This window comes from Lotus japonicus, chromosome 2, assembly GCF_012489685.1.
Source record: "Lotus japonicus ecotype B-129 chromosome 2, LjGifu_v1.2".
In the NCBI taxonomy this organism is placed as follows: Eukaryota; Viridiplantae; Streptophyta; class Magnoliopsida; order Fabales; family Fabaceae; genus Lotus; species Lotus japonicus.
Window position 1 is genome coordinate 77,346,357 of NC_080042.1, and position 21,195 is coordinate 77,367,551.

A 21,195-nucleotide genomic window follows, 5' to 3' on the forward strand; every position below is an offset into this window, starting at 1 on the left:
AAGATCAATCCACCCAAATTGACCCAACCGGATCATTTTCGCTTTGGTTTGGTTCAGGTTAGTACCCGAAAAACAGCAAAAATTGATCCAACTAAACTCAGCCTTAATTTACCGGTTTGGATCTAGAAGCACACAAAATGCCTCTTGAACAAACTCGTGGCAGCCCCAGCATATTCACCATGTAATAGAACGCTTTCGAACATTAAAAACAGTTAGCTAATTTCTAAACCGAGATCCCAAAGTAAAAGTAGCTCCAATGAAATATTATAAAACATCTTTGCAACTTCTGTGGGTCACTCTAATAAGTACTGGAAATATCAAGGTTGCCAAACATAACTTGGCTATTAAACATAAGCTTGAGAGAAGTTTACAGAACAAATTGTACATCAAGTCAGAGCATGACTGATGAGTATGTAACATGGATAAAATGAAAATTGTCAACTGGTCATCAGTAATCCTTTTGGCTATCGACCTTTATTGTATGCAGAACCTCACTGCAGTAAGACACAAATGATTTGTGAGCTGTTTCTTGAATACACAACTATAACTGTTTGTAATACTAACTCTCACACTGATGAGGAGCCCAAAAATTTCTTCCCTTTGATGATTGGCAGCTTTTCAAAAGATTCTACTACGGTTATCTTGAAGATCGGACCACTGTCCCGAGCCAGTCATCAGGGATGCCGCCTCTTAGATCTCCATTTAAGGCCCTCAATGAGTGGCTTGTAGCTGCCTGAAAATTGAAATGCAACTAGAGATTTCAACATTAGGAGCTCTAAGATATAAGACAAACAGAAGAAATGTAACAAATAAATATTACTTTCACAATGTAGACATCAATTCCAAGCTTTGCTATCATTGCAGCTTCTGAGATTTTTGTTTTCATCCCACCAGTTGTATCATGGGCTGCAACAGTTAGCTCAACTGTAGTAAACGCATGCCAGCAAAATATTAATCCACCCATATAAATCACATATCCAATGCAAGCATGTGTTAAATAAGTAATTTTCATAATCAATGTCATTATAAAAACTTCTGAAATTCTCAAAATCGTTTATTTATGGCATCACGGAGAAATATAAAAATATAAGGTAATTTTATGCCCCATTTGCAATGAGTTAATAAAAATATTGAATCTTCTTGTTGAATTTCAACTATACAGTTTCAGGCTACAGAGTCAAAATAGATACTCCATTCGAGCAAAACTCTTTTAAAGAAACACACAGAATAAGTTCTCAAATAACATTTAGTGGACTAGTATTTTCAGAACATATTCCACTGCAAAAAATGAGACCAGAGAATAGAATAGTAAGCAAACTGAAAAATGATTTACTAAGTTTGCTTACTTGAGTTCTGTAACTTCGGTTTTACAACTGACCAGCTTCCATCTTCAGCAACAGCTGTCATAGTTGAAAAAGTTGCGATGTAACGATCAATCATGAACAGAATAGGCCATACAGAAAGTTTACAATAAGTGCCAGTGCTCACCAATCTCCTTTAGGAGTATCGCATCAGGTTCTGTAGGTGGGCGATCATATACACCATATACATCTGTCTTTCATCCATGCTTAAGGGAAACCTTTCATACAATGTCTTTAAAAAATTAAGTTGTGGTAGACTGCTTCAAGTCCTTTGGTAAAAGATATTCAAAACTGGCTTTTGTAAACCTATCTTGCATATTAATATAGTGCTGTAACACCTAATTGCATGTTTACTACAGATTTAACCCAACAAAATGCCATTCTACACGTATTTCAAGACACTTTCATTTGCAGACAAGAAAATTTCCTTTCCAATTTGCATAAAGGAAGTAAAGCCAAACAGACCTAATGTTAGCAGAGAGCTCAGCTATTTGGTTATTAAACATGTGGCTAAATGAAAACTGAGAATTGCGGTTTGTCATCATAATTGTAACATCAATTACTTGAAGGACAGAATATATTCCCAAGAAGACCATTCGGTTTAGCATATCCTAATTCCTAAAGACCTTTATATTTGTAATAATTCAAGAATAAAAATGGTTACACGTGATGATATGTGGAGGATACCAGGAAAACAACATATTTAGGCTTTGAGTATGCTGCCAGATGACTTATGATAACATCTCCACTCAAAATAGTGCATCCCTGAAATCTCATTAGCTCAGTAAAATTCCATTTTCATTATTAATGAAGAATAAAACTGAACACACTGAGTCTCTACCTGAATCTCATCAAGCACTGCATCTCCGTGCAGAACCTAGACAAATTGCAATGAACCCCACATTATTCAAAGAAAAAAAAAAACATATAGAGGAATTGGAACCTTCAAAGGAAAAACCTGTAAGCATGTAATTTTATAAGACTAGCTTTATATACAGATTTTATATAGAAAGAAAGAACAAGTTTTCTTCTATTTTATTGCAGCTGTCCATGAAAGTTAATTTGCTTCAGACACTGCAGAAAGAATAATATAGATCTCACATAAAGAGGGTAGTAGGAAACTATGTCATGAAAGTAAATACCCTGAACCTAGCCTAACCAGCTGTGTATGCATACACTATTGACTAGCATACAGTGGCAGATCCGACATTCTCGTCTACTTTTTTCCTACACGGAGAACTCTCAGTCCTTAATAAATCAGGCCTTTTCAGCTAGTTTAACGGTTGAAGTAAAACTAAGTGACTTTTCTTATAATAAAAAAACCGCTCTCATGTAACACTGAGGAAAGGGTTATAACTGGTAGAAAAATTTAAAAGCTTCAAAGTAGTGATATAAATCAAGGAAGTTAATCTTACAGGTGTAAAACCAGAATCAATTGTCTTAGCCACCGAAGACAAATCAGCTGAAGATACCTGCATATGTTGAATATAAATTTAGAAGAGTAGCTTTATCTGAAAATGAAGACAAAACATGTCTAGAGCATATCATGTAGATGTATACAATCTGACAGATATTCTGTTGAGACTACACTAACATGTCTCTCACTTGTGATCCATCCACATGAGAAAGGTGACATTCCAACCGAAGGAATGCCCTCTGCACAAAGAAACGAATATCTTTTAGAAAAAAATTCAATACTTCTTAAAAGAGCATATAGCTAAAAAATGGGGTGAACAGGTAGCACTGAGTACTAAGTTTCAGTGGGAGGATAATTATTATCAATGCAGCATATAGCTTATATAAAATTGATAAATACAAATAAAAGCCTCATTTAAAAGATGAAAAGGGAAATGTTGGTGGATTATTTGAGTTATATTTATCATAACAGTGAAAAAGAGGTACAAAGACATAATTTTCAAAAAAAAAATATTTCACTTTCATTAGTTTTATTTCTCTTCACCTTAAGGTTTTCTTTTAAACACAGATTAACAGCTACAGAAAAAAAAAATGAATGCTTAAACTTTCACATTACATTAAATAGCAAGGTAAGGAGAATTTCACGTTAATGAATAAAAGCCACCCCAAATAATAAAGCCAGGAGGATGTCACATTAGTAAAAATAAAAATAGTGATAAAACATGACACATGAACAGAAGTGAGGGAGGCTTATGGGTGATAGTTCTTGAAGATGATTACAATATTTTATGGAAGGGGGGCTTATAGGTGGCTCATCAACGTGGAGGAACATTTTGAGGCAGTGAGTATAGCAGAGGAGAAGAAGCTTGGGGAGATTGAGAAGGCTTTGGCAGGTAGTGCTCTTATTTGGTGGTTTTGCTGGAAAAGAAGCAACCAAAAAGCAGCATTGTGGGAGCTTGTGAAGGCTTTGCTGGAGAAATTCCAACCAGAAATGGATCCTGATATACCAGTCTGGTTCAAGATGAGGAAGTGATTTACATCCGGCTATATCTCATAGAGGAAGAATTGTTGTCTGATCTTTGAAGTAATTTTCTCCAGTCTTAAGATCAGATGAAAATTCAGGCTAATCAAGTTGGAGATTGGGTGTACCTGAAAATACAACCTTACAAACCTCAGTCTTTAGCTAGAAGGAAGAATCAAAAGCTTAGTCCCAGATTTTATAGTCCATTTCAAGTTCTAGAGCGAATTGGATCAGTAGCTTACAAGTGGGATTTACCAGAGAATAGTAGGATTCAAAAATTATTTCATGTTTCTTTGCTTAAAAAGTCAGTAGCTGAATCACATCAGCCTTATTCACTACCTCCTCGTATGTTGAATTAGGAACATGTTTTGCAGGTTCTACCTGAGAAGAGTTTATCACCAAGGGAACTTCCTTCTGATCACTATGAAGTCCAGTGCATCAACTTCCACTTTGAGAATAGCTGGGAGAATGCTTAGTCATTAAATGAGGCTTTACCTTCATTTCACCTTGAGGACAAGGTGAATTTTGAAGGAGGGGATACTGTTAGTTCGAGACCTCCAATAACTAAAGAGAAGTAGGGTTGTAATGATTAGTTGTTTTGGCAATTCTGTTAATGAAAATAGTGTTCCTGTCAGTTGTAACGGTTTTGGGTTGTTAAATAGAAGTGAGGGGGTTCTGGAGATAGTCATCTCTGTAATTATGAATATTTGAAAGGAGAGTAGTTGAGTTGAGTCTCTCAAATTACCCATCAACATTCTTGTATGTTCATATCTTTCTAGTTTTTCCTAAAAACTAGTGAGAGGTATTAGCATTAAAAGTTCTATTCAGATTCTTCTAAATTCTAGGCCAGTTCTTATCAAGTTACCATGATAACATTCAGTAAATTACTAATGACCCCTACATCATCAAAACAGAAGAGCTTGAAACAAAAGATAAATATCCAGTGCTTTGATACAATAGGAATATTTGAGTTTATATAGATAGCAATCACTATGAAACTACCTCTGGCTAGTGCTCTAACAATTTCAAGATTGAGAGTGTTCACCTGAAATTAAAAATAAATGAAATGATAAGCATTGAGGAGATCATCATTCTGAAAGCAACTTGAACAAAAGCAATTTTGTAGACAAAAGAAAAGGTGCTCTTGATTATTTAAGAATCATAAAAATCACAGTCAAACACAAATAATTGATAAAAAAACAACATTATCAGAAGAATCTGTTGATGCCACTTGGCCGACGACTTCTAGTACATAAAAATATGGTTCATGTAGAATCCACAAGAGTTTTTTTCATAAAACAAGCAGAATAAGCGTATTGTGAGAATACACCAAGCAATCATCATTTTTTAGATATTCCACTCAAATTCTTGATTAATCTAGTCGAAGTTAGGAAATATAAATTTGACAATGATCCCAAAAATGTATCATAATATACCAGATTCCAGATGGCACAAATCAATATAGTTTTTTATGACATAATCAAATTCTCCTCCTCTTCGGAGTTCAAAGTTAATAATTGCCTGCAGTGCAAAAAATTGATCCAGAATGCTTCTTTTTCTGGATGAGTGATTCATTATTTCAAAAATGTTAACAGATTTATATAGCAAAGTGCAATTCTACACTTTTGACTTGTGAAGCATTTCACAAAGCATTATAATTACAAAATAGGCGAAAAAATCCCCCCTCCTAAAAAAACATATAACATCAAGCACATAAGCTGAGCTCTAGTTAGAAATAAAAGAATTTCAGTTTCATCATGAAATTCAAGACTAAGCTTCATTAGCATCAATTTGAGTTTGGAGAAGAGGTTCGGTCCCACATGCTAGTTTCACTGATATAACAGTCAAAATTTCACTTTTGTCTTTACAAATCCACACTTACAACTGTAGAACAGGCTTATAAGTTGCCAAAAATTACTTACAGATATTCGAGTAGCAACAAAGCCACCCTTAACAAGAGGTTTATTCAGTTGTCCCTTGTGGACACCAGATTTGCTAGCTTGAAAATGCCCAAAAGAACCTGGGAGCACCATAGAGCCTAAAATGAGCTAGTTGCTTATAACTAACAATTGATATCAAGTTTTTAAAATCCATGTATAAGGTGCAGCAAGGTTGTCAAGTTGCGAATAATTGTGAAGGGATTTAAGTACAAAAACTTGTTAAGTCGTTTGTCAACTGCGCCCAGGGTTTCAAATTGCGGTTTGTCCCCGCACCCGCATTGCGGATACTTGCTGGAGACATGTCTTTTGGGCGACTTTCACTTATAAAAGAAAAAATGCCCATCATGGTCCTCTAATACAACATCAGATTGGTTTTCGATCCAATATTAATACATATACAAAGATAATTCCTCTACTAATCAAATAAATTATTTAACTTGAAGAGGAAAATATAAATCAACCTGCTCCATGAACAACAATGAAACGACTACATTCCAAGTCAGAATGATCTCCAAATTCTTCTGGGTTACAAAAAATTTCTGAATCTCCAGGCCTCTTACTCCAATCCATCCCAGGAGGCTTCTCAGGAGATGCAACCATAACCTGCCTCAGCTGTTCTGAAACCTTCTGAAGAATCTCCTCATTTATCATCTCAAGTTCATTTTTGCAAGTAATTGCAGCTCCTCCTGAATATCCAATCAAAAGCATTTTACTTTTTCACAAATTGAAGATCCTCATAGTTAAGTTAACCAATCCAATCATAGTCAGTTTCCTCCAAATTCTACAGAACATGGTTTTGTGGGGACTTTTGCTTTAAAAATACAAGACATGCCCATGAAAAAAAAATGCTTACTTTGAGATGATAAGGACTACCCACATGGTAAAGCAACAAAATTTGAGAAGAAACAATGCAAGTAATCAATGGGGGTCTGGAAGCAAAAAACATAGAAAGAGAGAGTCGTACCCAGTTTTACTATACAACGGATGGGTTCAGTGAAGGGAGAATCGGGTAAGGAAGCTTGTGTTTGGTTCTGATTCTTGTTTTGAGCCATTGGCCTTGCGCGATTCTCGTTGTACTCACTGATTCAGTGAAGCAGGTTGGTTGCAGTTTGAAGGTGAAGGGTGACAGAAAGAAGGTGGAGTGAACAATGATTTTGTTCACGTGTTTTCTTCGTTTGTTAAAATTGAGAGGGATGTTTATCCGTCGCTGTTTGCCGTGGCCTTGAATGCTTGCATGATCAAATCTCTAAGTAGAGTTCCTCCCTCAAACTCCTTTTTTTTTTGTCGAAACCTCAAACTCCTTCTTAAAGTTGTTGTAAAATGCCTGACACATAACCTATGGTCTCAACTCCCTTAAGAAGCCTAGGACTTACATGCATCAATACCTTTGAAGCAAAAAACGGTTGTAAGTGTTTTCACATTAAGTGTGTAGTAAATGTAATTATAAGTATTGAAGCATGAAGTTAATTTATTATTTTTTGTTGGACACTAATAAACACTCGTCTATTTGTGTTGTCATCTATAATGTCCTCAAGCAGCAATGTCAAAAATCACATCTATGACTCCTTGCACTCGGTCTCCATAGCTGCTAATGTTAGGGGGAAGTATTGGTCATTTGAACCCCTCCCCACCTCAATCTGAAGTTGGCCACCATATTTTCTTTTAGGTGATACTCATCTAAACCTATGAATGGACTATGGCCCCGGAAGAGCTTATTTGAGTTTATCAGATAGCATAAACTCTTATGTCAGTGTTTTAAAGAACTTATGCAAACAACTTAAGGTAGACCATAAGCTATTTTGAGCTTATTGTCATAATCTACTTAAGATAGTTTATGAAAAAAAGTTTATGCTTATATATAGCTTATTTTCAATTTACTTTAATAAAAAATTTAAAATAGCTTATAAATAAGCGCTTATGATCATAAGCGCTTAATTAAGCTGTGTTTCCAAACGGACCCTATATGCATGTTTGAGATTGTCTTACAACCCTCCAAACACATGTAGAATGATCCAAACTATGGTTTTATTGCACCTATATGCTTGTCCTCGTGTTTTTTGCATGTTTGCCTGATTTACATGTTAAATTTAAGTTGCATAGGACCACAACGTGGTGTATTGTTTTACAACATCTCAATCCACAGTCCTCTATAGGTCAATTTCCTTGTCTTCCAAGCTCTGCCCCAAGTAACCCCTGTGGAGAAACGACTCCTCGTGTCATGTATTATTTCCTTAACATGCACCTTGCTACTGTTGTTTTTCAACTTGTTCTTTATCACCTTGGCAATCCATTTACATCAAGTGTTCTTGGTTTTGTAGACTCTTCCACAATTTTGCTTTGGAACCATAGTCTTCAACCTATAAGTTAAGCTCCCACCAACCTTGCCCAAATATGCAACAAAACCATAAGTGCTCATCATTCTTCTTGCACTTCACTTCCCTCTCATTCAACACTAAGTGCTCAAGGATAACCTCCTTGAACTCCCATGGGGAGGAAAACTTGTTCTTCACTTAAACTCCAAGTGCATATACACCTCACCGAACCTCTTATACCTAGTATTTAGTTCTTCCCCTTCTTCATCTTCAATATCCTCACTGACCAACTAATCACTATTATATTCATCGTCTATAAGTGAGCCAAATTAATGACACATATGCACTTAAATAACTTTTGAACCTATTACAATTAAAAAAAATCCATAATTTATTGCAAATGATCTTTTTCAAAAATCCAATTTAGTTATTTTTTAAATGTACGTTTGGTCATCTTCTTTGAGATTACAAACGTGAAACTCAACTACTTTTTCACGGAGCAATGAAGTTTTGTAGAAAAAAATACTTTTTTTTTCGTTATTTGATTTTATTTATACTGTCCACCTCGTTCTTTTTCCTCTTTTTCACATCTATATTTTAAACAACAAGCAACCTAAAAATACACTTGACCATTTTCTTACTCGCTATCTTCTTTCTTCTACACCCAAACAAAGCATTAAGCTAAAAAGAACAGAGGGCATCATGGGATTTTCAAGACTTATTGCTTATCGTGTACTATAAGTTTTCTTTGCCAAACGAGAACCAAAGTGATTTTGTCAGCTTATGAGTTGAGTGTTTAGACTTTCGATAGTAACTTTGTCTTCATTACTTGTCCAAATGCCCAAAAGATGCACATTTGGTTACTACTCCCTCCGGTCCTATTTATAAGCATGAAAGAGAAGAAAAAATTTGGTCATTTTTATAAGAACCAAATGAATGTTTGAGCTATATTAATTAATTTTTTCCAATGATGCCCTTATTAATTCTAACTTGTAAAATGTGTCTCATTAATTATTCTCTCTCTTTCCCTCTTTCCAACACTAATAACAAAGGGTAATTTTGGAAGTTTATTTTGATCTAGTTTAACTACATTTCTTAAACTATGTGAATTTTTTTTTTGTTGCTTAAAAATAGTTCCGGAGAGAGTACTGTTCAGTTCGTGTCTTTCTTTTTCTTACCACGAGATCCTATCATTGACTTGCTCGGCTGCTAAAATCTCAAGTCTTTGAGGTCAATTTCGACATTTTGGCTCAGTTACAGTGACAGTTTAGCCTATTATATTTTGCGACACGTCTTCCTACCAGCCAGAAATCATTTATTTATCTATTGTCTTTCTTCCCAAGCCAAGCTGACATATCAAATAATAAATACGCACGCCTTAAATAAAATGAAAACATTTTTTTATTATGAATTGAACATGCTACAAAAAAACCAATAAAAAATGCTACAAAATACTCCCTCCGGTCCTATTTATAAGCAACAAAAAAAAATTCACATAGTTTAAGAAATGTAGTTAAACTAGATAAAATGCATTAAATTTGTCTTAAATTAAAATGAACTTCCAAAATTACCCTTTGTTATTAGTGTTGGAAAGTGGAAAAGAGAGAGAATAATTAATGAGACACATTTTACAAGTTAGAATTAATAAGGGCATCATTGGAAAAAATTAATTAATATAGCTCAAACTTTCATTTGGTTCTTATAAAAAGGACCAAGATTTTTCTTCTCTTTCATGCTTATAAATAGGACCGGAGGGAGTACCTTTTATTTTTATTTAACATTTCTCATTGTAAATCTTTAACTAAGGTGTCACAGGATAAAATTGTGCTAAATTCTAATAATATTAAAAGTATTCATATTTAGTTTTAGTAAATAATATTTAAAAAAGGAAGTGTAAATATTTTTCAATTCTCAATGTATATATAAGAAAGTTTTACTCTTATTTCTATTTAGTAATTTCATCTTTACACAGATATGGTAAGAAGGCAACTTAGCAAAATCTTTCAGGTGAATTTCAATTTATAGCATATTTAGATTTTGTTAATTGGGATTAATTTCTGTTTGAATAGTTCAACGTGGTCAAATCATACTTCTTAAATTCACGTTAAACTTAAAATGGTAGATTATGCATTTATAATTAATACCTTAAAATACGTAAAATTATATATGTGTTTATACCAATAATGTTGAACAAAAGATACACTAAGTTAGGTGTGTACTTAATTAGACTCGGTCATTTAACTCATCCTAGCCTAAGTCCATCAAATATGCACTCTTCGAATTTTATCAGGTTTAAACACAAGTTTGAGTTTACAAAACGGACTTGGTCAATATTTAGGGTCGAGTGAGAGACGAGCACAACCCATCTTAACTCGTCTCATGAACACTCCTTACCCATTAGTTTCAAAACATGTTTTTGTCACAACTATGCACATAGGACTACAATTTTCTAAACTAACCAACAACCCAATATGTATCTATGTTGAAATATTATAATATCAATGCATCTCATTAGATTAAAACCTTGTGTCATATAAAATTTAGTGCTAATGATTTGATAATTGTGTAATTTCTTTTATAGTTCATTAAAATGATTAAAAATTAGTTTTTTTTTCTTTAAAAAAACAAAAAGTATTTATAATTCTTTAGTGAGATGAGGCTAACTCAAACTCGTTCTTTTATGATCCGCTATTTGTTAAACACTAACCTCATTTTTTAAGAGATCCAATTAATTAATATTTAGAATCAAGGTAAAATACAATTTCAACCCTACTCTAGCCTCTTCATTTTATAATTAATAAAGATAACATGATTAATATTAAAAGAATAGAAATGTTGTGAAGAAAAATCATAGCAGAGCATTTTGGTTGAGGAAGCGTGGACTTTTTTTTTTGGCAATCTCTCAGATCCACCGTACACAACACCCAAAAGCAAACACAAGAAGAACATGTAAACAGACACAACATAAAGTTTGCAGACTTTTCCAGTCTTCATGGACACACACACAAGTTAAGATTGGCAGAAACTTTCCATTTTTGGAGAAAAGGTTTGAAGCTTTCTTCAACTCTGTTTTTGCTCCGGTTGAAAAGTCAAACCAAGCTAAATGAACGGTGACCGACCGCCGTGGAAGGAGGAGGCGGCGTCTGGCGGTAGAGGACCTCCGCCACGGCCCACCATCACTCTGCCGCCACGTACGGATACCCTTTTCAGCGGTGGTTTCAGCCCTGGTCCCATGACTCTGCTCTCTAATCTCCTTGCCGATGGCGACGACTGCAAGTCATTCTCCCAGCTGCTCGCCGGCGCCATGGCGTCTCCGGCGGCGGCGGCACACGGTGGCTTCTCACCTGGTCTCTTTTCTCCTCAGGTGAAAATTCTAACCCATGTATGATACATACAATAATACAAGTGCTTTCACCTTATTAATTCATTGCATTTCCATTTTCTAGTAATGAAATATGGAAATGTCGGAATTTTTTTTTTTCTTTTCTCTTTTGATATTAAAAATTTATGATACAGTCTCAATTGGTTTCTGACTTGTCGGTACAAAAGTAGTACTCCTATAGTCCTATATCTTTTGCAGAGAGATTTGTGATTTTCTTTCCAAAATAAGCAAAATCAAGTTATATCATCATTGATTTTCCATACCAAAAAAAAGTCATCATTGATTTTAAGTTACATGATAATTTTATCTTCGCATGAGCAACTAGTATGTGTTGCTTCGGGTTTGTTGGAATAATTCATTTAATGTGTGTTTAAAAACTTTGTAGATTTCTATGTTAGGGTATTAGAATTTGGGTAAGAAAAATCTTTCCTCTAGAAGTTAAAGTTAGCTTAGGGGTGAAGATTCTTCTATCATATATGAGTAATTATTGGTCGTATATTTAATTAATGTGAAACCTTAACACATACACTCATTTTTACAGCGGTTGGACACTTGAGCGTGAAATTTGTAGAAATGAACATCAGCAAATTATCCATTTATGGATGATCAACAAAAAAATTTAGGTTTGATTAGGATATATACCATATTAAAATTTGAATTAGGTGTAATCTACTCCAAAAGCTAGCCTTTGCGATAGATTTTAGCCTGACCCAAATTCTAACACTGGGAGAATTTTTTTTGGGAAGAAGTTATGCCCACTAGATTTAATGGTGGAGAAGTCTGAAAAATTGAAACTTGACTATGACTTCACTTGAAAATGGAACCAAACTGAACCAATTATAATATGTTTGTTTTTGGATTTATTATATTTTAACCCCAACCAACCCAATCACTTAATTTTTTTTAACTTTCAAATATATGCATTTTAAACTTTATTAATACTAAAAACTCTCTTTTATTAAGCATCATTGTTTTTTTTTGAAACAATCATTGTTTTATTATCTAACTTTGTTATGATATGTTAGTTAAATCAATTTACCTGTAAATTAAGTTATAGTTGTATAAAAAAATATTAATCAAAGGTAATGTATTTCTTTTATATAGACAAATGTTAGTTGTTAGTAATGTTAGTAATAATTGATTTCGTCCCCAAATGATAGCTCAAGTGGTAAAAGCCGAGAGCATATGGGTTGGGGAGGGGAAGATCGAGAGATCAATCCCTGGAAGGAGTAATTTATCTTTCATATAAAAAAAAAGTAATAATTGATTTCATTATTTACAATGATCATCGAAGAAAAAGGAATATTTATAACTTGGAGTAATATAAGATTAAAATTTATATAGAAAAAGATAATATTTGAGCAGCCCCTACAAGCTATAACTTTTTCCTATTGGACTCATGCATACTAATATTCTGTTTCATGATCAATCATCTGTGTCTAATATTTGATTGGTGGAAGTCACACAGCCATGTACGTATGAACAATAGCTGTTGATAGAAGATATGGATTACTAATTAAAATGAATAAAAGCATCAATCCATAGATAGAAAATATCAATTAGTTTTTAGGGTTGATGCAGACAACTAATACAGAAAATTCAGGTTTACCACTAATCCTCATCTAATATATATTTTCACTGCAAAACTCAACTACAAAAAATAATTAGTTTATAGTTAACAAAATGATACTTACTAAGGATACATTTGGGTAATTAAAAGACTACTTAAATAATTTTTGGACATTTGGGTAATTAAATTGCTATAGCAATTCCGACCCGGGTATGATGAATGTCAAAGGTCTCCCTAAGAATGCGGCCCGATGATCAATCTTTCGACCTAAAAGCTCAAACTACCACTTTTAACAACTATGACCTGCCAAAGGTTTCCCCAAGAGTGTGGCTCTTAAGGATCAAACAATAATACTTGAAAAGATTATGGTTAATTAGGCTATATAGGTTTTATCCCAAAAAAAAAATATATAGATGCAAATATGTAATATATTTATTATGGTGAGGCTAAGGATGAGTAAAACAAAAAAGCGAAAGACTACTTGTCGAAAGCATGTTTGGAAGTCCTTCTAGAATTGATTTTAAAGCTAAAATAAGTTATGGGGAGAAGCCTCTGTGAGTGAGAAGTTTCCGGATGCCAGAATTGATTCTCAGGAAAAAGAAGTTGACCCAGAGATACATGATATCAGATTTCTTTCTTTCTATTTACCAAAAAAAAAAAGATTTCTTTCTTTCTGTATGTATGAGATTAAAAGATGCAGCAAAGTACATCCACTATTTGTCAGAATAATAACATGGTCACATATGATTTTGAAAAAGTGATTATACAACCTGACTTATGAGGCATGTCATGTAGGTGTCCTTTGAAATGTCACACCAGCAAGCTCTAGCACAGGTTTCAGCTCAGGGCAGCTCAAACATGCATCTCCAACCAGAAAATTCATTATCTAGATCAGCATTGCATACTTCCAATACTACACAACACCACCTTGTGCCACCCTCAGGGGAAGAATCTCATGCAGCAAAGACAGAACCCACTGATTATTCTCTCTCTGAACAAAGATTCCAGTCTTCTTCATTGAATGTTGACAAGCCTGCTGATGACGGCTACAACTGGAGAAAATATGGGCAGAAACATGTGAAGGGTAGTGAGTTTCCTCGAAGCTATTACAAGTGCACGCATCCTAATTGTCCTGTCAAGAAGAAGGTGGAGCGCTCGCTCGATGGCCATGTCACCGCGATCATTTATAAAGGGGAACACAATCATCAACGCCCTCATCCAAACAAGCGCGCTAAAGATGCCGTGATTTCAAATGACAATTCCAATATGCAAGGGAATGTTGATTTAACAACTTATCAAGGGATGAGTACAAATGCAATGTCTAAGATGGATCAGGAATCTAGTCAGGCAACTGCTGAACATGTATCAGGAACAAGTGACAGTGAGGAAGTAGGTGATCATGAAACTGAAGTGGATGAGAAAAATGTTGAGCCTGAACCCAAGAGGAGGTAAGATTTTATCTTCTTTAAACCTATTCATGATGGAATGCACTTTAGGATTTTACTGAAATGGTAGGGAAATGGTAAGTTGTTGTAAGTGTCAATGAGGATATCAGAAATTAATGATTGTTTCCTATTTTATGTTTGAGAAATTAGGAAATAGAATCAAGAATATTCCTATTTGAATGTACAGAATTAGACTTCCTAATTTAGGTTGTGCAAATTAGGAATTAGGGTTAATTAGTCATTATTGCTTGTAAATGTAATTGTATTGTATATAGAAGAGAATAGAATCAGAGAAGGCATCAAGCCAATTATTCTTGACATGGTATCAGAGCCTCTATGGCCGAGAGGTCTAGAGTTCGATCCTTGCTCCCCTCACTTTCTAATTAAAAAGTGGAATTTAATTAAGCACATGGTAGGTGGGCCTGTGCAATTATCCACGCTTCAAGCCCAAAGGGCTCTTGCGTGAGGGGGCGTGTTAGAATATAATATAAAACCATTAATGTGGCCCTTACCCAACAGCTTAAGCTTTTGGGATAAAGTGGTTATTTGACATGGTATCACGAGTCTTCTCACTTCTCTTGTGCCGTTTCCTTGTGTGCTAAGAGCGACACGCTCTTGCTTCTTCTATCCGTATCAACATCGTGCCTCCTTCGTGGTTCATCTTGGCTCTCTGGTTCGTTGCTCTGATTCTGGTTCGTGTTGTGCTGCTGTAGCCCATCCTGGTTCGTTGCTTTTATTCCTGGTTCGCTGCTCTGTTTCTTTTCTTGTTGTTCTGTTTCTGGAACGTTGCTGTTTTTTTTGTGCTATCTTGTTTCTGGTCAGTTTGCTTTGCTCCTCATGGCTTCCGAAAAGACTTTTGAAAACTTCTGTGTCCGCTTTACGGGCAAAAATTATGGCACTTGGGAGTTTCAGTTCCAAATGTTCGTGAAAGGGAAAGGCCTTTGGGACGATCATGTAGCTCAGTCCACTGCTCCGGCAGAGAAAACGGCATTGGCGGCGTGGCAAACAAAGGACGCCCAAGTTATAACCTGGATTCTGGCTTCTGTTGAACCTCACATGATCAACAACTTACGTGCTTTCTCTACTGCTAAAGATATGTGGGACTATCTGAAGCGTATTTACAATCAGGACAATGTTGCCAAACGGTTCCAGTTGGAGCTCGACATTGCTAACTATCGTCAGGGAAATCTCTCTATTCAGGACTATTACTCCGGGTTCCTTACTCTTTGGGCTGATCATTCAGATATCTTACACGCTGATGTTTCTAAAGATTCACTCACTGCTGTCCAAAAAGTTTATCAGATTAGCCAACGGGACCAATTTCTCATGAAGCTTCGACCTGAATTTGAAGCTGTGCGTGCTGCTTTGCTGAACAGGAATCCAGCCCCTTCCTTGGACGTGTGTCTTGCAGAATTACTTCGAGAAGAGCAGCGTCTTCTGACCTTATCCCGTGATGACTTTGTTGCTGATCCTGTCTCTGTTGCCTACGCTGCCCAAAGTAAAGGCAAAGGTCGTGATATGCGCCAAGTTCAATGCTTTTCTTGCAAGCAATTTGGTCATCTTGCTCGGAATTGCAGTAAGAAATTTTGCAACTATTGTAAGCAACAGGGTCACATCCTCGCAGATTGCCCAACTCGACCCCCGCGGAAGCCGTTGCATGCCTTACACGCCACTACAACTTCTCTGGACCAGACTTCTGCTCCTACAACTTCTAGTGCTGCTTCCTTGACTCCCGAGGCCGTACAACAAATGGTACTCGCAGCTCTTTCTGCCTTGGGCCTTCAAGGTAAGTCCAAACCTACATCTCAACCTTGGTTTGTTGATTCTGGGGCCTCTAACCACATGACTGGTTCCCTTGAAAAATTGCACAATGTTCACACTTATCATGGCACCCAAAATATCCAAATTGCTGATGGTAATACTCTTTCTATTTCTGCTGTTGGAGACATCAATTCCTCCTTTCGAGATGTGTTTGTTTCCCCAGGGCTTGTTTCCAATTTGATTTCCGTTGGACAATTGGTCGATAACAATTGTAATGTTAATTTCTCTCGTGATGGTTGTTCTATGCAGGATCAGGCGTCGGGGAAAGTGATCGCAAGGGGGCCTAAAGTGGGCAGACTATTTCCTCTCCAGTTTTCTCTGTCGAATATTTTGTCTTTTGCTTGTAATGGTGTCCCAAATAAGTATGAGGACTGGCATAGAAAATTGGGTCACCCAAACTCAGTTGTTTTAGCTCATTTATTGAAATCTGGATTGTTGAGTAATAAAATTGTTATTCCTAATTCTGCATTTGATTGTTCTGTGTGCAAACTTGCTAAAAGCAAGACTCTTCCCTTTCCCTCTATAGCTCATCGTGCCACTAAATGTTTTGATCTTATTCATAGTGATGTTTGGGGTATGTCACCGGTCTTGTCTCATGCAAAGTATAAATACTTTGTAACCTTTATTGATGACTATAGCCGGTTTACATGGATCTATTTTCTCCGCTCTAAATCTGATGTCTTTTGTATGTTTAAACAGTTTTTGGCATATATAGAGACTCAGTTTGACACAGGTATCAAGGTTTTGCGTACTGATTCTGGTGGGGAATATATTTCTCACAACTTTCAAGAGTACTTGCGGCAGAAGGGGATTCTTTCACAACGTTCTTGTCCATATACGCCGCAGCAAAATGGCGTTGCAGAACGCAAAAATCGGCACTTGCTTGATGTTACCCGAACATTACTGCTTCAAGCCTCTGTTCCTTCTCAATTCTGGGTTGAAGCTTTGTCTGCGGCTGTATACTTGATCAACCGCCTCCCATCACAGGTTTTGGCTTTTGATTCTCCTTTCTTTCGTCTCTACAACACACAGCCAAGTTATGATGACCTTCACACGTTTGGGTGTGTCTGCTTTGTGCACTTGCCACCTCTAGAGCGTCATAAACTCGGCGCGCAATCTGTGCAGTGTGCCTTTATGGGTTATTCTCCTAATCAAAAGGGATTTTTGTGTTTTGATGTCATTGCTCAACGCATGCGCATTTCTAGAAATGTGGTTTTCTTTGATTATCAATATTATTTTCCATGTTTTCCTTCTGATTCTAACAGTTTTGTTCCTCTTCATACCTTTGCTGATGTTCCTCGTCCTATAGAACGTTTTAAACCTGGACAGGTGTATACTAGACGACCTCCTACTTTGCCCCCTCCCGATGCTGATCCTCCGCCTGAACCAGCACTAGTTACCCTGCGTCGATCCACTCGCCTGCATCGAACACCTGATAGGTATGGATGGGAGCCTACTTCTCTTACTGCTACTTTATCTAGTATACCTATTCCCACATGTTATTCGCAGGCTGTTAAGGACATGCGTTGGGTAAAGGCCATGCAAGATGAGCTACAAGCACTTCAGGAGAATTTCACTTGGGACATAGTCCCTTGCCCTCTTGGTGTTAAACCCATTGGTTGCAAATGGGTGTACTCTGTGAAGTTAAATTCTGATGGTTCTCTCAATCGTTATAAGGCCCGGTTGGTTGCTTTGGGTAACAAACAAGAATACGGGGTGGATTATGATGAGACCTTTGCACCTGTGGCAAAGATGACCACTGTCCGCACAATCCTTTCTATTGCTGCCTCTAACGGTTGGTCCCTATATCAAATGGATGTGAAGAATGCATTTCTTCATGGTGATTTAGCATAAGATATTTTTATGAAACCTCCTCCAGGCTTGTTTTCTTCCTCTGAAGGCGTGTGCAAACTCAAGCGTTCTTTATATGGCTTGCGGCAGGCTCCTCGGGCATGGTTTGAGAAATTTCGGTCTACCCTTCTTGGATTCTCTTTTTCTCAGAGCCAATATGATTCCTCCTTATTCATTCATCACACGTCCGCTGGTATTGTTCTTCTTCTCATTTATGTTGATGACATGATCATTACTGGCTCTGATCAAGCGTCCATACAACTACTTAAACAGCAGCTTCAAGCTTCCTTTCACATGAAGGATCTTGGGTATCTTCACTATTTCTTGGGGCTTGAGGTTCATTCTGACTCCAAAGGTATTTTTCTCAATCAGCACAAGTATACTGAGGACTTAGTTTCTTTGGCTGGTCTTCAATCTGCTGTCCCTGTGGATACTCCTCTTGAAGTTAATGTCAAATATCATTGTGATGAGGGTGATCTTTTGCCTGATCCTTTATTGTATCGTCAATTGGTGGGAAGTCTTAACTATTTGACTATTACACGTCCAGATATTTCCTTTGCAGTACAACAAGTTAGTCAATTCATGCACACTCCTCGTCATCTTCACTTGGCTGCTGTTCGCCGCATCATTCGCTATTTGAAAGGAACGTCTTATCGAGGATTATTTTTTCCGGCCAGTACATCTCTTACTTTGCTTGCCTATAGTGATGCTGATTGGGCAGGTTGTGCTGATACACGAAGGTCGGTGTCCGGTTGGTGCATGTTCCTTGGTCCGGCCTTAATTTCTTGGAAGAGCAAAAAGCAAGCCCGCGTTTCCAAGTCATCCACTGAGTCTGAATATCGAGCCATGTCCACTGCTTGCTCTGAAATAACTTGGCTTCGTGGTTTATTGGCTGAACTCGGATTCCCTCAAATCAATGCTACGCCTCTCCATGCTGACAACACAAGCGCTATTCAGATTGCTACTAATCCAGTTTTTCATGAGCGCACTAAGCATATTGAAGTGGATTGTCACTCCATTCGTGAGGCTCTTGATGATCATGTTATCTCTCTTCCTCATGTCTCCTCGCAGCTTCAGCTTGCAGATATCTTCACTAAAGCGGTTCCTCGTGCCCGTCACCAGTTTCTTCTTAGCAAATTGATGCTTCTTGACAAACCGCATCAATTTGAGGGGGGATGTCAATGAGGATATCTGCAATTAATGATTGTTTCCTATTTTATGTTTGAGAAATTAGGAAATAGAATCAAGAATATTCCTATTTGAATGTACAGAATTAGACTTCCTAATTTAGGTTGTGCAAATTAGGAATTAGGGTTAATTAGTCATTATTGCTTGTAAATGTAATTGTATTGTATATAGAAGAGAATAGAATCAGAGAAGGCATCAAGCCAATTATTCTTGACAGTAAGAGCCTGTTTGGGTAGACTTATTGGAGTTTATTCAAGTGACATACAAACAGACTACTTACTTACATACACACTTTATTAACTTACTTATATATGTATTTTATTTATCACACAATAGTTTGGAAAATTTCAGTAAAATGATAGTGTGTTTTAATTTGTCTTTATGGTACCTTAGAAATGTTGAAATTATGCAGAAATACAGTATTTCAGTGAAATGATGAAGTGTATTTTAATTTGTCTTCATGGTATCTTAGAAATGTTGAAATAATGCAGAAATACAGAAGTCATACCCTCAGAACCAGCTTCTTCACATAGGACAGTCACAGAGAACAGAATAATTGTGCAAACAACAAGTGAAGTTGACCTCTTAGATGACGGGTATAGATGGCGAAAATATGGGCAGAAAGTTGTCAAAGGAAATCCTTATCCTAGGTGATATTGCTTCTCCATCGCTCTTTGATTGCATCAATTGAAATATTCATGACTGTTATGACTTCCCTTAACTTGTCAAATATTCTGATGCTTGCTTATACCGCGTTTAGGAGCTATTACAAATGTACAACCCCGGGTTGCAATGTCCGGAAGCATGTGGAGAGAGCTTCAACAGATCCTAAAGCTGTGATAACGACATATGAAGGAAAGCATAATCATGATGTGCCTGCAGCTAAGACTAACAGTCACACCATCGCCAACAATAGTGCGTCACAGTTAAGATCACAAAACAATAATCATGGTTTTGGAAACAGTGGAATTGGGGGCAACGAGCAACAGCCTGTTGCGCGTCTGCGGTTGAAGGAAGAACAGATAACCTAGGTTTCCTAGTATGAGGTCGGAAGAACTGGTAATCTGAGAACATCCCACTTGTAAGTTAAAAATGTGTCACACTTCACATGTCATCTTTATTTTGATGTTCAATGTATTCTTTTTTAGTCTTAGGCCAGAGTTTTGATCAATTCCTTATGAACAAAGCAGTTCTATATATAGTGTTCTCTTTCTCCAAAACCATTTCCTGATGACAGATTTGAAGGAAGACACGTTTAAGCAAGAGAAGTTTGTGGAGTGAACAGAGGTTCTGGATGATGCTGTACCAATTGTGCCTTTTGTGTGTGCATTAAATATATAAATTATGTTGTATAACATAGTTTATCATTTTCATCATGTAATTCCTTGCTCTGTTATAATTTGCTAATAATGTGACAAAAATTTGGATCATATCATAAATTTCATTCTAGTCTCCCTCCTGCATTCGATATTATATGTTCATTGCCTAGACATTACTCTGGAAATCAATGTAGGTTCCAAAATGAGAATAGAGGGGACATGATTATTTTGTGTGCGAGAGATTTGATGAAATTATGTTTGATCTTGCATGTTTCAATTTTCTTTTTATAGATAAATGGCCCTGATTAAATTTTGTCAGTAACATGACCCTTATGGGTTTGTGTTCAGTGAGAGACTAGCTATAGAGCTTGTTTGAATACCCATAGAAAAGTATGTGTTGGGAACCCCAACTTCACTAGTCACACAACACAGGAAACAGGTAAGGCAAATATGCAATTGATTGTTTATTTATGAATGAAAAGGGATTACACAGAAAGGGAATGGATCCGATTCTGACACAGAGCACTGCTCCTATAAGAAGCTCAAAGCTTCTTACTCATGACTCTAAA

The 21,195-nt window shown here is 36.4% G+C and overlaps 3 protein-coding genes across 6 annotated transcripts; 2 read left to right on the forward strand and 1 right to left on the reverse strand.

Annotated features, from left to right (window-relative positions):
- Positions 1 to 242: 242 nt before the first annotated feature.
- Positions 243 to 7,060, reverse strand: LOC130739779 (isopentenyl phosphate kinase). Of its 4 annotated transcripts, none has more exons than XR_009019955.1 (13): positions 6,703 to 7,057; positions 6,200 to 6,424; positions 5,721 to 5,818; positions 4,801 to 4,843; positions 2,956 to 3,017; positions 2,777 to 2,833; positions 2,203 to 2,238; positions 2,049 to 2,126; positions 1,489 to 1,555; positions 1,347 to 1,400; positions 821 to 924; positions 571 to 733; positions 243 to 494 (listed from the first exon to the last, which is right to left on the reverse strand). XR_009019955.1 is itself a non-coding variant. In XM_057592179.1 (12 exons), exons 1-12 carry the CDS (start codon positions 6,788 to 6,790, stop codon positions 638 to 640), a joined length of 990 nt encoding a protein of 329 aa, XP_057448162.1. In that variant the 5' UTR covers positions 6,791 to 7,060; the 3' UTR covers positions 243 to 637. The 4 variants fall into 4 exon arrangements, 2 of the variants coding, with proteins under 2 accessions (XP_057448162.1, XP_057448161.1); XR_009019956.1 differs by having other exon boundaries at positions 565 to 733; XM_057592179.1 differs by having other exon boundaries at positions 243 to 733; positions 821 to 906; positions 6,703 to 7,060.
- Positions 7,061 to 10,891: 3,831 nt separating this feature from the next.
- LOC130739782 (probable WRKY transcription factor 4) lies at positions 10,892 to 20,759 on the forward strand. Its single transcript, XM_057592182.1, has 4 exons — positions 10,892 to 11,414; positions 13,798 to 14,450; positions 19,799 to 19,957; positions 20,068 to 20,759. The coding sequence occupies exons 1-4, from the start codon at positions 11,154 to 11,156 to the stop codon at positions 20,336 to 20,338; spliced, it is 1,344 nt and encodes a 447-aa protein (XP_057448165.1). The 5' UTR covers positions 10,892 to 11,153; the 3' UTR covers positions 20,339 to 20,759.
- Positions 14,990 to 16,656, forward strand: LOC130739783 (uncharacterized). Its single transcript, XM_057592183.1, has 2 exons — positions 14,990 to 16,233; positions 16,518 to 16,656. Exons 1-2 carry the CDS (start codon positions 15,285 to 15,287, stop codon positions 16,553 to 16,555), a joined length of 987 nt encoding a protein of 328 aa, XP_057448166.1. The 5' UTR covers positions 14,990 to 15,284; the 3' UTR covers positions 16,556 to 16,656.
- Positions 20,760 to 21,195: the final 436 nt, after the last annotated feature.